Genomic DNA, 12,843 nt, shown 5'->3' on the forward strand with positions numbered 1-12,843 from the left:
CGAAAATAATTGACCCAAGACACTTCAATCATCAAAAGAAATAAAATTAAGATTTTTAGATGACATTTCTTCAAAACTCAGGAATTAAAGTGTATCTTAAGCACTAAAAATGGAATAATAAATTAAGTTTGTCATAAACTGTTCACTTGCTAAAAATATACTAAAAAGACAAGTATTTTTACGTTAAAGAATGATTCTGAACATTAAACAATCTGATAAAAATCACATAAAGCACGTAAATTAAACACAAAATTAAAAACCTAATCATTTTTTGAAGAAAAAAACAAAAACAATTTTAGATTACATTTTTTAAACAATTTGGTAAAAACTAAAAAAGACGTAATAAAAGTGCACATTCTTATGCACAATACCGAAAAATTAAATATTACAGTAAGTAATGCGTCAACACATTTTGTTCACTATTGCTAAAAAATAAAGAAAGTATTTAAGTTAAAGAATGATTCTCAAATCAAACCATATTTCCATCACAACACATAAAAGCTCCTCATGAGAAGTGAACAGTCATTAGAAACAACACCGAGCACTTCTCGGAAAACGGTTATTCACAAAGCTGTTTACGTAAATCCCGAAGCAGCGCTGCGTACAGAAGCTCCTCCTTCTACGCTCTTGTCGTAAACACTACACAGCGCTAATCAGAGACGTCGGTAGGAGGCCGAACCGAGCCGAGTCGTTTGCTGAAAGGATCAAACCCAAAACAAGGCTTGTACTTTTACCTTATCGTTTGAAAACAAGCGTCATTTTCAAAAGGAATTCACATTTAAACACAACAGCTCAACATGGAGATTCAGAAGGTAAGATTAGACGAGAAATGTTGTTTTAATCTATAATCCCAGGCTTTGGTGGTATATTTTGCTACATGGCTAATGTAACTAGCAGCCTAATGCAGCTGCATTATTCCACATTCACCCTGACTGTGTCTTAATACGTATAGAATCGGTTTAATTTCAATTTAAACGAATAGTCTGAAATCTATACAACATTTAGCGCTGTGTTAGAGGACATTTATGTTTCATTTGCAGCTTGTGGTGTGTGCCAAAGGCCCACCCAAGACCAGTGTCAGACAGATCAAACCAGATCAGATGGTTTCAATGTGGACTGGCACTATGGCAGCACAAGTAGTGGATTTAATATCTTGGGGGATAAAAATATAACATACAGGGTATTAAAGTGCACGTTCTTACACTAAACTGAAAAATGAAATATTACAGGAATTAATGCATAAACACATTTTGTTCACTGTTGCTAAATTAAAGACAAGTGTTTAAGTTAAAGTATGATTCTCAGATCAAACCATATTTTTTTCATCATAAAATACGTAAAGCTCCACATGAGCAATGAACAGCCCTTAGATATAATAACAATAGGCACTTCTCGAAAGACGGTTAATCACAAAGCTGTTGACGAAAACTCTGAAGCACCGGTCCGTTTTCTATTTCTGTTTAAAATAATAGTCTGAAATCTATACATTGGGAGAAATGTGTGTTTAATTTGCAGTTTGGGGAGCCTTTAATCTAAAATGTCAGTGCATTTATGCTGTTCATTTCTCTGTTTTTCTGTCCATACAGTCCCATGTTATGATGTTGGTTTGATTTAGATTTCATAGTCCAGCAAGTTGCCATCCCACAAAAGATGTGTTAAATAATGCTGTCAAAGGTAGACCGCTCACTAGGTTTTCTTTAGTCCCTTGACATTTTTGTTTTTGTTTTTAATGTAACCTTCTCCCTTTAAATACTGTGGTCAGTTCAGGAATAATTTATGCAAGTTTATATTATTTACTTGAAAGAATTAAAAGAGCAGTTTCATGTCTATCTCTGTATTGTTCAACTGGTTGAGGTTGATATGGGATTTAGAAAGCAATTTGTAATAAGTAATGCATTACATTTGAGAGAGAGTAGGTCTAATTAGTACAGTAATCTAATTACACGGTTGAAGATGCAATTAGTAGCTTGTGACTTTTATTGTAATTATGACTTACCCAACACTGATTATAATGACATACTGTGTTAAAAATTCTTTTTATATAGAATGAAAGCATGTAGTGATTATGATTGTCAAGCTCTGAAATCAATTAAAATCAGGTTTTTGATTTTAAAATGTTTCTGAGACTAAGTTTGGGATTATAGTGGACAATTCATCCTTTTTTTTGGTGGGACTTTTATAGTGCATGTTTAAAAGTAAAATATGGTCCTGAAAATAAACTCTAAATTACAAAATAAACGTATTTAAAAAAAAAAAAATATATATATACACAGTGGGGAGAACAAGTGTTTGATACACTGCTGATTTTGCAGGTTTTCCTACTTACAAAGCATGTCGAGGTCTGTAATTTTTATCATAGGTACATTGATTGAGTGTGTCTTAAATACAGGTAACGAGTTCAAACTGGTGCAGTTAAAGGGATAGTTCACCCAAAAATGAAAATTCTGTCATCATTTACTCTTCCTCAAGTTGTTCCAAACCTGTATGACTTTCTTTCTTCTGCTGAACACAAAATAAGATATTTTGAAGAAAGTCGGTAACCAAACGATGGACCCCATTGACTTCCATAGTAAAAATACTATGGAAGTCAATGGGGTCCATCAACTGTTTGGTTACAGACATTTTTCTAAATATCTTCTTTTTAGAAATTCATACAGGTTTGAAACAACTTGAGGGTGAGTAAATGATGACAGAATTTTCATTTTTGGGTGAACTATCCCTTTAATACAGGTAATGAGTGGAGAACAGGAGGGCTTCTTAAAGAAAAACGAATAGGTCTGTGAGAGCCGGAATTCTTACTGGTTGGTAGGTGATCAAATACTTATGTCATGCAATAAAATGCAAATTAATTATTTAAAAATCATACAATGTCATTTTCTGGATTTTTGCTTTCGATTCCGTCACTCACAGTTGAAGAATACCTATAATAAAAATTACAGACAGTTTGTTTGTTTGTTTGTTTGTTATTATTATTTTTGACTCGTCTCTTCCTAAAAAAAAAAAGCAAAAAACATAGTTACAGTTAGGCACTTACAATGGATGATTTAAAAGCACAAATGCGGAGCTTATAATTTTATTAATTCACTTACAATATTTTTTTCTGTTAAAACTCATTTATTATTTGAGCTGTAAAGCTTTTTAATTAATCATTTTAGGGTTTACCCCTGTAAAGGCCGCACAGACAAACGCCAACAAACACCTTTGTTGTGTTTTGTTGGATCAGTGTGTACCCCTGTTGGCGTCTGTTGGAGTTGGTCAGAGTTACCAACGGGTAACTTGTTTGTTGCCGTTTGTCTGTGCGGTGTGAATTGGCCTTTAAATTGTAAAACAAACACACAAAAAAAACATTGTTTTTGTAGCTATACTATTGAAACAGTAAGTATTTTATCATTTACAAATTGGCCACATTCACTTCCTTTGCTGGTATCTCACTGTAACTCAGATTTTTGTTTGTTTTGTAAGAAAAGGATGGACAAGATATTTTTTGTGGCAACAAATGCTGTTTATTGAACTAAACTTGTAGTGAACACGTAATATTTCGTTAATAGCTCAAAGTATAGTTATATAATTAAGGTGTAGTCGCGTTTTCTGTTGTTCAATGAATTTTTGTGAGTGAAATCAAGTCATTTCATTACAAATCCACGCAATCTGGAAATTTGCATATAGGTGAGATATTTACTCATGCATATTTTGCATTGGTTTCAGTTGATCACATGGATTTTACAGCATTGACTCCTGTGTGGGCTATGGGCTTCATATATCACTACACTATTGATGATAGACAATTTACCAGTTTGCCTGCAAAATTTTGCCAAAACTGGCTGTTCCCCCTCAAAATTACAGTGTAAATGTTCCTTCTCTCTGCAGTGGTAGGGTCTTTGTGACTTGAGGTGTGGGAGCGAGGCTGCTCCCTGATTCCCCCCGGTGTTCCCCTGCCCCCCGCCCTCCTGGACGGCCCCGAAATGACCACAGGGGAGTGTTGCCACCTCCCAGGCTCCCTGTGTGACTGCACTGGCAACGCTGCCCTGTCCAAAACCGTGGAGGAGGCTGACAACCGCCGGGCCCAATACGTCACCCAGGTCACGGCCAAGGATGGACGTCTGCTATCTACTGTTATCAAAGCCCTGGGCACCCAGAGGTAAACAAATCGAAACAATATTTAGTGTAATATTATTATTAAGCATGCAATTTAACATAGTAGGTTTGACAAATTCAGTCACGTGATGCTCATTTCCGTGACCTAGAGATAAAGCTGTTAACTTTGTTCTCTGTTAGTGATCGGCCAATTTGTCGGATCTGCCACGAGGGTCAAGACGTGTGCAACAGCGAGGGGCTTCTCTCACCATGCGACTGCACAGGCACGTTGGGCACGGTCCACAAGAGCTGCCTGGAGAAGTGGCTGTCCTCCTCTAACACCAGCTACTGTGAGCTGTGCCACACCGAGTTCACCATTGAGCGCCGGCCCCGACCCCTCACAGAGGTAACAAAGGTTAATGCCTTTAGCCACGTCTGCATGGCTCCGCCTCACTTTTCCATTGTACATTTACATATATAAATTTGTAATAATAATTGTCATTATTATTGTTGTTATTTATGCCATTTCTACTTCTGAAAAGTTATTTATTTATTTATATCCTTGATTTGTCAAGTCTAATTAAGCTACACATGTCTCAGTTGAGAAATTATCCAAACAATGCATTTAAAGAAGTTACTTTACCTTTGAATAGCATTGTTGGGCACTTTTTTTAATTAAGCGGTAAAAATATTGTTCAAACTGGTCTGTATCTAAGAATGTCAATTGTAATATCGATTATTGGTTTTGGGAAAAAATAGCTGTTTATTAGGGGTGTAACGATACCTTCATGTCACGATTCGATACATATCACGATACGATATTATTGCGGTACTCCCAAGACATGATGAAAGGTTAACTGTTGATTAAAATGCTAAATTTGATATTACATTGTGGGTGTAAATTAATAGACTTGGACTTGGTGCTGATAACCCAATGCACAGGACAATAGTGACACCAGAATAAAAATATTGAGGATTCTGAAGCTGAAAATACAGAATTATTTTAGACGAATATGCTTGCACTCTGTCACTTACTAGATATATTTAGACACATGATTGACAAATCAAAGATATAAATAAATAAATAACTTTGTAGGCCACTTTTTACTGGTAACATAAGATATTTGGCATTATCAGGACCCACAAATATTCCCCCATGCATTATTATTCATTATATTCAACGTTATATATAGTAGTTTAATGTAGTACTGACTCTCACACAGTAATTTTTTTTATTTTGGGTGTACTATCCACGTTACATATTGTTGCATTTTTGTATTGCAATATATTGTGACACGATATTGTAACACCCTTACTGTTTATACATTATAACTAAACCTCACATCATCTTTCAATAGTGGCTTAGGGACCCGGGCCCCCGGAATGAGAAGCGCACCCTCTTCTGTGACATGGTGTGCTTCCTGTTTATAACGCCCCTGGCGGCTATCTCCGGCTGGCTGTGTTTACGGGGTGCACAGGACCACCTGCACTTCAACAGTCGCCTGGAGGCAGTCGGCCTCATCGCTCTGACCATCGCACTCTTCACCATCTACGTCCTCTGGACTCTGGTAGTGTATTACAAACCATTCAAATGGATTTACATGTTTTATTCAGAATGCTTAAATTGACTTGTCTGAACATGTCTGGGTCATATTTCAAAAATCTTCCCAAAATCCATAGAAAGTAAATAAGAAATAATCCTTTGTGTTAAATATGTTTACATTTTCCCATTACCTTAAAGGAACACTCCACCGTTTTTTCACATTAAACTATGTTATTCCCTTAACTAAGACGAGTTGATACATACCTCTCTCGTCTCAGTGCGTGCACTCAATCGCTCTGGTGTGCGGTGACACTTTGATAGCACTTAGCTTAGCCCAGTTCATTCATTAGGGACCAAACAGAGATGAAGTTAGAAGCAACCAAACACCTCCACGTTTTCCCTATTTAAATACAGTTACACGAGTAGTTACACGACCAAGTATGGTGGCACAAAATAAAACGTGGCGCTTTTCTAAACGGGTAAAAAGGATAACTATAATGTATGGCGGAATAGCACTTGGGAGTGCGCCGAGTCGAAGCGCTCCCAAGTGCTATTCCGCCATACATTATAGTTATCCTTTTTACCCGCTTAGAAAAGCGGCACGTTTTATTTTGTGTCACCATACTTGGTCGTGTAACTGTATTTAAATAGGGAAAACGTGGAGGTGTTTGGTCGCTTCTAACTTCATCTCTGTTTGGATCCCAATGAATGAACTGGGCTAAGCTAAGTGCTATCAAAGTGTCGCCGCGCGCCAGAGCGATTGAGTGCACGCACTGAGACGAGAGAGGTATGTATCAACTCGTCTTAGTTAAGGGAATAACATAGTTTAATATGAAAAAACGGTGGAGTGTTCCTTTAATGCAAAGAAATTTTGTTTTTATTATTGCAGTGCAAAAAATATATTGTTCGCTGTAACATAGTCCAAAAAAATTATAATCTTGTTCTCATTACCGTAATAAAAAGAATTCTTGTTTTCATTACTGCAATGCAAAAAATATCTCATTCTCTTTACCATAGTCCAAAAGAAATCTTGTTCTCATTACCGTAATACAATTATTTATTGTTTTCATTACTGCAATGCAAAAAAGATCTCATTCTATTTACCATAGTCCAAAAAAAAAATCTTGTTCTCATTACCGTAATACAAAGAATTCTTGTTTATTAATACTGCAGTGCAAAGAAATATCTGGTTCTCATTAACGTACTGCAAAAAATCTCACTCCTGACACTGTAACCACTCCTTTACAGTGTAAATCACGGGTGTCAAACTCAGTTCCTGGAGAATCACTGTTCTTCTGAGTTTAAAGGGATAGTTCACTTTGAAATTAATTTTTGATATGTTTTAGCTTACCTCAAGGGCATCCAAGATGTAGGTGTCTTTGTTTCCGCAGTAGTTTCAATTTTGATATTTTTAGGTCAAACCGTTCTTGTCTGTCAGTCATATAATGCAGGTCTGTGGTCACTGTCTCAAAACACAAGCACAGAGTCCAAATTAAAACAATTCCCCATCGTCCAAATGAAACAATTCCCCATCATAAGTACACATTGATGGCCTAAGACACGAAACGAGCGGTTTGTGTGAGAAAACGAACAGTATTTATATAGTTTTTAGCTCTTGAAAACAGCACACGTCCAAATGGTCTGACGGCGCGGGCGAGTATAGATGTATACATAGATGTCGCCTTGACTACGGTTTCGTTCCAATGAACTGCAGCAGCGAAGGCGACATCTAGTGTATACATCTATACCCGCATAGATATATACACTAGATGTCGCTTTGCTACAGTTTCGTTCCAATGAACTGCAGTAGCCAAGGCGACATCTATGTATACATCTATACTCGCCCGCGCCGTCAGACCATTTGGACGTGTGCTGTTTTCAAGAGCTAAAAACTATATAAATACTGTTCGTTTTCTCACACAAACCGCTCGTTTCGTGTCTTAGGCCATCAATGTGTACTTATGATGGGGAATTGTTTCATTTGGACGATGGGGAATTGTTTTAATTTGGACTCTGTGCTTGTGTTTTGAGACAGTGACCACAGACCTGCATTATATGACTGACAGACAAGAACGGTTTGACCTAAAAATATAAAAATTGAAACTACTGCGGAAACAAAGACACTTACATCTTGGATGCCCTTGAGGTAAGCTAAAACATATCAAAAATTAATTTCAAAGTGAACTATCCCTTTAACTCTAACCCTATTTAAACACAACTGAACCAGCTTATTCAAGGGCTGCGTTTTAACTGCACTTTTAGAAATACACTCGCGAACTTCCCTAATCACTTTCCCTCGAGGGAATCCCCTCTGATGTTTTGAAGTGCATTAAACTTCAAGTGGGGAATTAAACAGAGGGAGTGAGTCTACTCAATATGCACACTTCAGGCAGATCCATAGCCCACAATGCTACAAGATTGTGACGTCACACAGCAGATCGCGATTAAAGGTAGGGTAGGAAACAAACTTTTTGTTATACTGGTTGAAACTCTCTTTACATCCCGATAGCATTCAATAATAAAAGTGGTCTAAATATTAAAACATGTTCATATATCTTCTGTGGAAGTCTCAGGACCAAAACATTTTCGTCCAATCATTGCATTCTGTCTGAAATTTTATTGCATTTTTAGAAACTTGGCAAAAAAATCATTCTGTCATTCTGATTCTCAGAATCTAATTCTCATTACCGTAATGCAAAAAAACCCTGTCTCATTACGGTAATTCTTAGTTTACTGTTATATATAGTGATATTTTTTGTAATGCCTTTAATTTATGCTGATTTTAATACAAAAACATCTTTGTGTCCTGACGTGATGATTCTCATACTCCAGAATGAGTGTTGGAGGGAATGTTCCTATAATTTCTTTTGTCACATTTTTTTCTTTTGATTTTGGCATGAAATGTCACCCAGGCATGTTCTTCATGAGATTCACCATTCTAATCTCTTAAACCCCAAAAACTGTCCTTGTTTTGCAGGTCTCATTCCGCTACCACTGTCAGTTGTACTCCGAGTGGAGACGAACCAATCAGAAAGTCCGCTTGCTCATTCCTGACACCAAGGGTGCACACTCTACCCAGCATTCCCTGCTTTCCACAAAGCTGCTGAAAAAGACAGCAGACGAGACCATAGTATGAGAGACGTGGTGCAGGGGAACGTGGCCCGATCGCGCGGTATTAGCGTGCTTCAGGTTCTTGACGCAGCGTCGTCAACTAGAACCGCGGCACTTTTGGATGCATTCTTTTCTATTTAATCCTTTTTATCTAAATATGTGAGCACTTCATTTATTTTAATTTTTTTTTGTTCATCAGTCTCTTTTAATGTTTTTTTGAGCCTTTATAAGTGTGTTGTTTTAAAGAAACCTTTTATTTATTTGGGGCTTGAACAGCCAGGCTGAGGCCCCATACCGTTCAGTATGCATTGTATTTGAAACAATCAGAAATCTAACTTATGTGTATAGACAATTCCTTTGAGCACAGCGGCGAGGGATTACGACTTGAGTACGTACGGCTGCTGAAGCTTAAAACCAAACCTTTCTTTCATTTTTGATGTATTGTTTTTCTACTCATCTACCTTCAAGTACTTTCCATCTTAACCCGACGGAGTCGCTCCTAAGCGATTCTCGCGAACTTAGTCCTCGTGGCTCCTATACGATTTAGTCAATATAAATGTATAAATATATACACACTAAGTGAACGAGTAAGCTCTAAGCTTCAGTTGACATGAGTATTATAGGGTGCTTTGTTAGGTGGCCTGGGCAATGAATGTGGAGGCTGATGTATTTCTGCTGCGATGTAGCGGATGTTGATGAGATAAAGAGTGCAATAACACGCCACCATCGGCATGATTCTGCCGTGGACACACGCAGGTTTTCATGCATGCCTATTTCATTTAGCAAATCGCATCAAATTGGTGACTGTTCGTGTCAATTTTGCGTACGAATCGAAGGCTGTTTTGTCCAAATCGAACAACGTAAAACAGCACAACGGTGGTTCTAAAGTCGTAGCACTTTCTGACAACGTAGCCTAGATGTGAGCTGATAAAATGTAGATACGTGTACGCTTTTTGGGATGCAAATGTGTGGCAACTTTCTTTGTTGTTGTTGAGTTGTGGTAAGTGCAGATGCAAACAGACCTCTACAGTTCATTGTTCTGAATCACTTTCAAATGGCTCTAATACAGTTTTTTTTCCCTTCATTTTCAGTACGTTTGAAGACGAATGTGTATGTGTGTTTACAGTGTGTATTTTGTAAGCTCTGGCTCTTTGTGCTGTTTAGTTAGTATAAAATGGCTGAGGTTAAGAATGGCATACTTGGAATTTTGTAGCAGTTTATCTTGTGAAGGATGCAGGTCAAGCAACAGAGGAAGTTAAACATCATTGCCAGAGCATTAATAAAACCGTCGTCCATGAAAGGCCCTGCAGAATCAAGGTGTCTTTTAGCTGTGTGTCGTATTGGTGCAAGAAGAATCTGCAGAACACCAACCATCAGAGCTTTTAGTTCCCTACAGTAATGTAACATGTAACCTGTGGGAATGGTTCTTTGGGATACGCAGTTTTGTAATAATTGCACATTTGCCACTCCTAAAGTAGACTTTTTGCACCTTACGCTGTGGAAGATCAAGGTCTGAAAGTGCGCAAACTTTTGGCGGTAAAGGTCACTAAAGTAATCGTTCACCTGAAAATGTCATTATTTACTCACCTTAATGTCGTTCCAATCTTGACTGCTGTTATTTTAATCGTTGAACAATTCTGACGAATCATTACCGCTACATGAACCATGTGCAAAAATGTACATTTTAGAACAAAATTAAAGAGGTACTCTTCTGAAGCTCTGAAATCTAATTTGCATTTATGTTTAGAGTCAGAAATGGCTGATTTGCCATGCCTAGTTGATTTTTGAAAGCTTTTCAGTGAATTACAGCCTCAATTTTGGCCTTAATTCAGAAGAGTTGGAATATAGTGCACAAGTTGTATGGACCACTTTTTTTTATAACCGCTCTGGAAAACATCTGTGGGTTTCACATAAAAAAGACTGGAACAACATGAGGGTGAGTAAATAATGACAGTGTTGAACTGTTCCTTTAAAGCTAATAAAATGAGCTACCTAAGATATGTAGGTCCATACTTTTTTTTATTGTAAATTCTGATGCGTCTCAATTGTAAATGTGTAGATAAACTGATGTCTCTGTTATTAAGAAGTGTTGTGTGCTGTAGGTCCAGGGTTCTGTGTGTGTGTGTGTGTGTGTGTGTGTGTGTGTGTGTGTGTGTGTGTGTGTGGAGCAGACAGGCCCATGAATGTCTGGATTATTTGCTGACCACTTTTTTTTTTAAAGAACGCAGCTGATCGGCCTGCGGTTAGACGCTTGTAGTTCACGCGGCGGCGCGGCGCTGACAAAGTTCAGTACCAAAATCAAGTGAGTTTAAAACCAAAAGGTGTTTCTGTAGTTGGAAATTCAAACATGCAAATGTTTTCCCCTCAAATTCATCCATCCACGTCTCCCGTGAGCTCATTTTGCTTTGGAGAGTGGGAGAGATGTCACCAGAGGAATACAAACTTTAATGTAAAACCGTGTTCCTCTCTAAATGGATTTTTTTGTAAGGGAAAAAAGTTGTGCAATAGATACACAAAATATGATGGCATTATTTGGTATTTTTAAAGGGTCTTAGGAATAATCCATCTTTATCATTGTCCATTGCTCTTTTGGGTTGATTTGAACCATTATTTCAAACCACAGAGGTTTAACTAGTGGTCTTGGATCACCAACGACAGGCGACTTTACCAGCTTACTGCTAACTTGAGGAATGCTGTCTCATTGTTGTGCTTCCACCTGCTTTCTTCACTTTTTGGGCCATACCCTGGTTATTTTGCAATGTAGGCAAATACATCAAGAGTGCAATTTCAAAAATATTACAATGCAATTCTTACCTATAACCTTAACAATACATGTATGGTATAGACATAGATGTAGATGTTGTTGCATATGAAGGACTTAAGGAGGAGAGGGACAATGTTGAACTCATAATTTAATTTAATTTTGTATTAACTTGCAGTGGATGCCAATGAGCTGGCCACAATATGCAACCCTGCAAGAGCAGTTCAGCAGCTCAAATGATGTTAATAAAACCAAACTTATCTGTTCCTCCAATGCATGCTTTCTTATTTAAATACAATGGCACTTTCACTAATTTATAATGGAAATGCGGTTTCTGTTGTAAATTTCTGAGGGGATTTTTAGCTTTTGTTGCCGTTTTTAAAAGGAGACATTTACAAAGCGGTTCATGTTCACATAGTTTGTTGATTCAGTTGAAATATCTCTAATTTTGCCAGTGTGTGTTTTAATGTATTCATACTGTATATCATTTTGCTTCTGTTTTGTTTTCATTTGTTCGTGGAGCACAGGATTTTTATCACTCTGAACTTTTGCAAATACTACAATGTTTATGTTGTGCAGTGGCTAAGAGAAAGATGTCTGTAATGTCCTCACCAAAATATGTTGGTGCTTTAAATCAGCCAAGAAAAGTGTGCAAAGCAAATTAAAAATGATGCTCTGGATCTGATAACTGCGGTTGGTTTTTTTTTTCCTCACCAAAGTGTCATTTCCACAACATTGTTTAATAGCATTCTGTGATGGAAATGACATTTCAAACATTTATGGAAAAAAACATGACAATCTCATGCTAACAGATACTTACATAATTTGCATTATGTGTATACTAAGTATAAAGAAATATTTTCCACACATGCATCATTTGACAAAATAACAGCTTGAATTGAAGTGACAAACAATATATGATATTTACCTTGATTCCTTTTTACATATTTCAACTTTTCACCAACAGTTATCTCTTTGATGATACACAAATGTAACTTGAAAATACTGTACATTAGAAGCAAAATTGTTCAATGTGGTGGAAATTATGGGAAAGCCACATTTTTTAATAATAAATATTGAATTGAATGATTAGCCTATTTCACTCTTTGATTAGAAGGTGGTTTTAAACATTTAATTTCGTATTTGTTTTATTTATTTCCATAGATCTTAAAATAACAAAAAGAAGAGGTTGAAACTTGTAAATAGAAAACCACTCATTAAAGGGATAGTGGGAACACTTAAGGTTCATTAGTTAACATTAGATAATGTATTAGCTAACGATGAGCAATACATTTGTTGCAGTATTTATTCATATTTGTTAATGCTAGTTAATTAAAATACAGTTGTTCATTGT

At 36.9% G+C, this 12,843-nt stretch overlaps 1 protein-coding gene across 1 annotated transcript; it reads left to right on the forward strand.

Moving 5' to 3' along the window:
* Positions 1-641: 641 nt before the first annotated feature.
* On the forward strand, positions 642-12,169 carry marchf2 (membrane-associated ring finger (C3HC4) 2). The gene is made up of 5 exons (XM_084415866.1): positions 642-812; positions 3,868-4,138; positions 4,276-4,480; positions 5,433-5,642; positions 8,595-12,169. The coding sequence occupies exons 2-5, from the start codon at positions 3,963-3,965 to the stop codon at positions 8,751-8,753; spliced, it is 750 nt and encodes a 249-aa protein (XP_084271992.1). The 5' UTR covers positions 642-812; positions 3,868-3,962; the 3' UTR covers positions 8,754-12,169.
* Positions 12,170-12,843: the final 674 nt, after the last annotated feature.

The sequence above is a fragment of the Rutilus rutilus genome (assembly GCF_951802725.1).
Source record: "Rutilus rutilus genome assembly, chromosome: 8".
Classification (NCBI taxonomy): Eukaryota; Metazoa; Chordata; class Actinopteri; order Cypriniformes; family Leuciscidae; genus Rutilus; species Rutilus rutilus.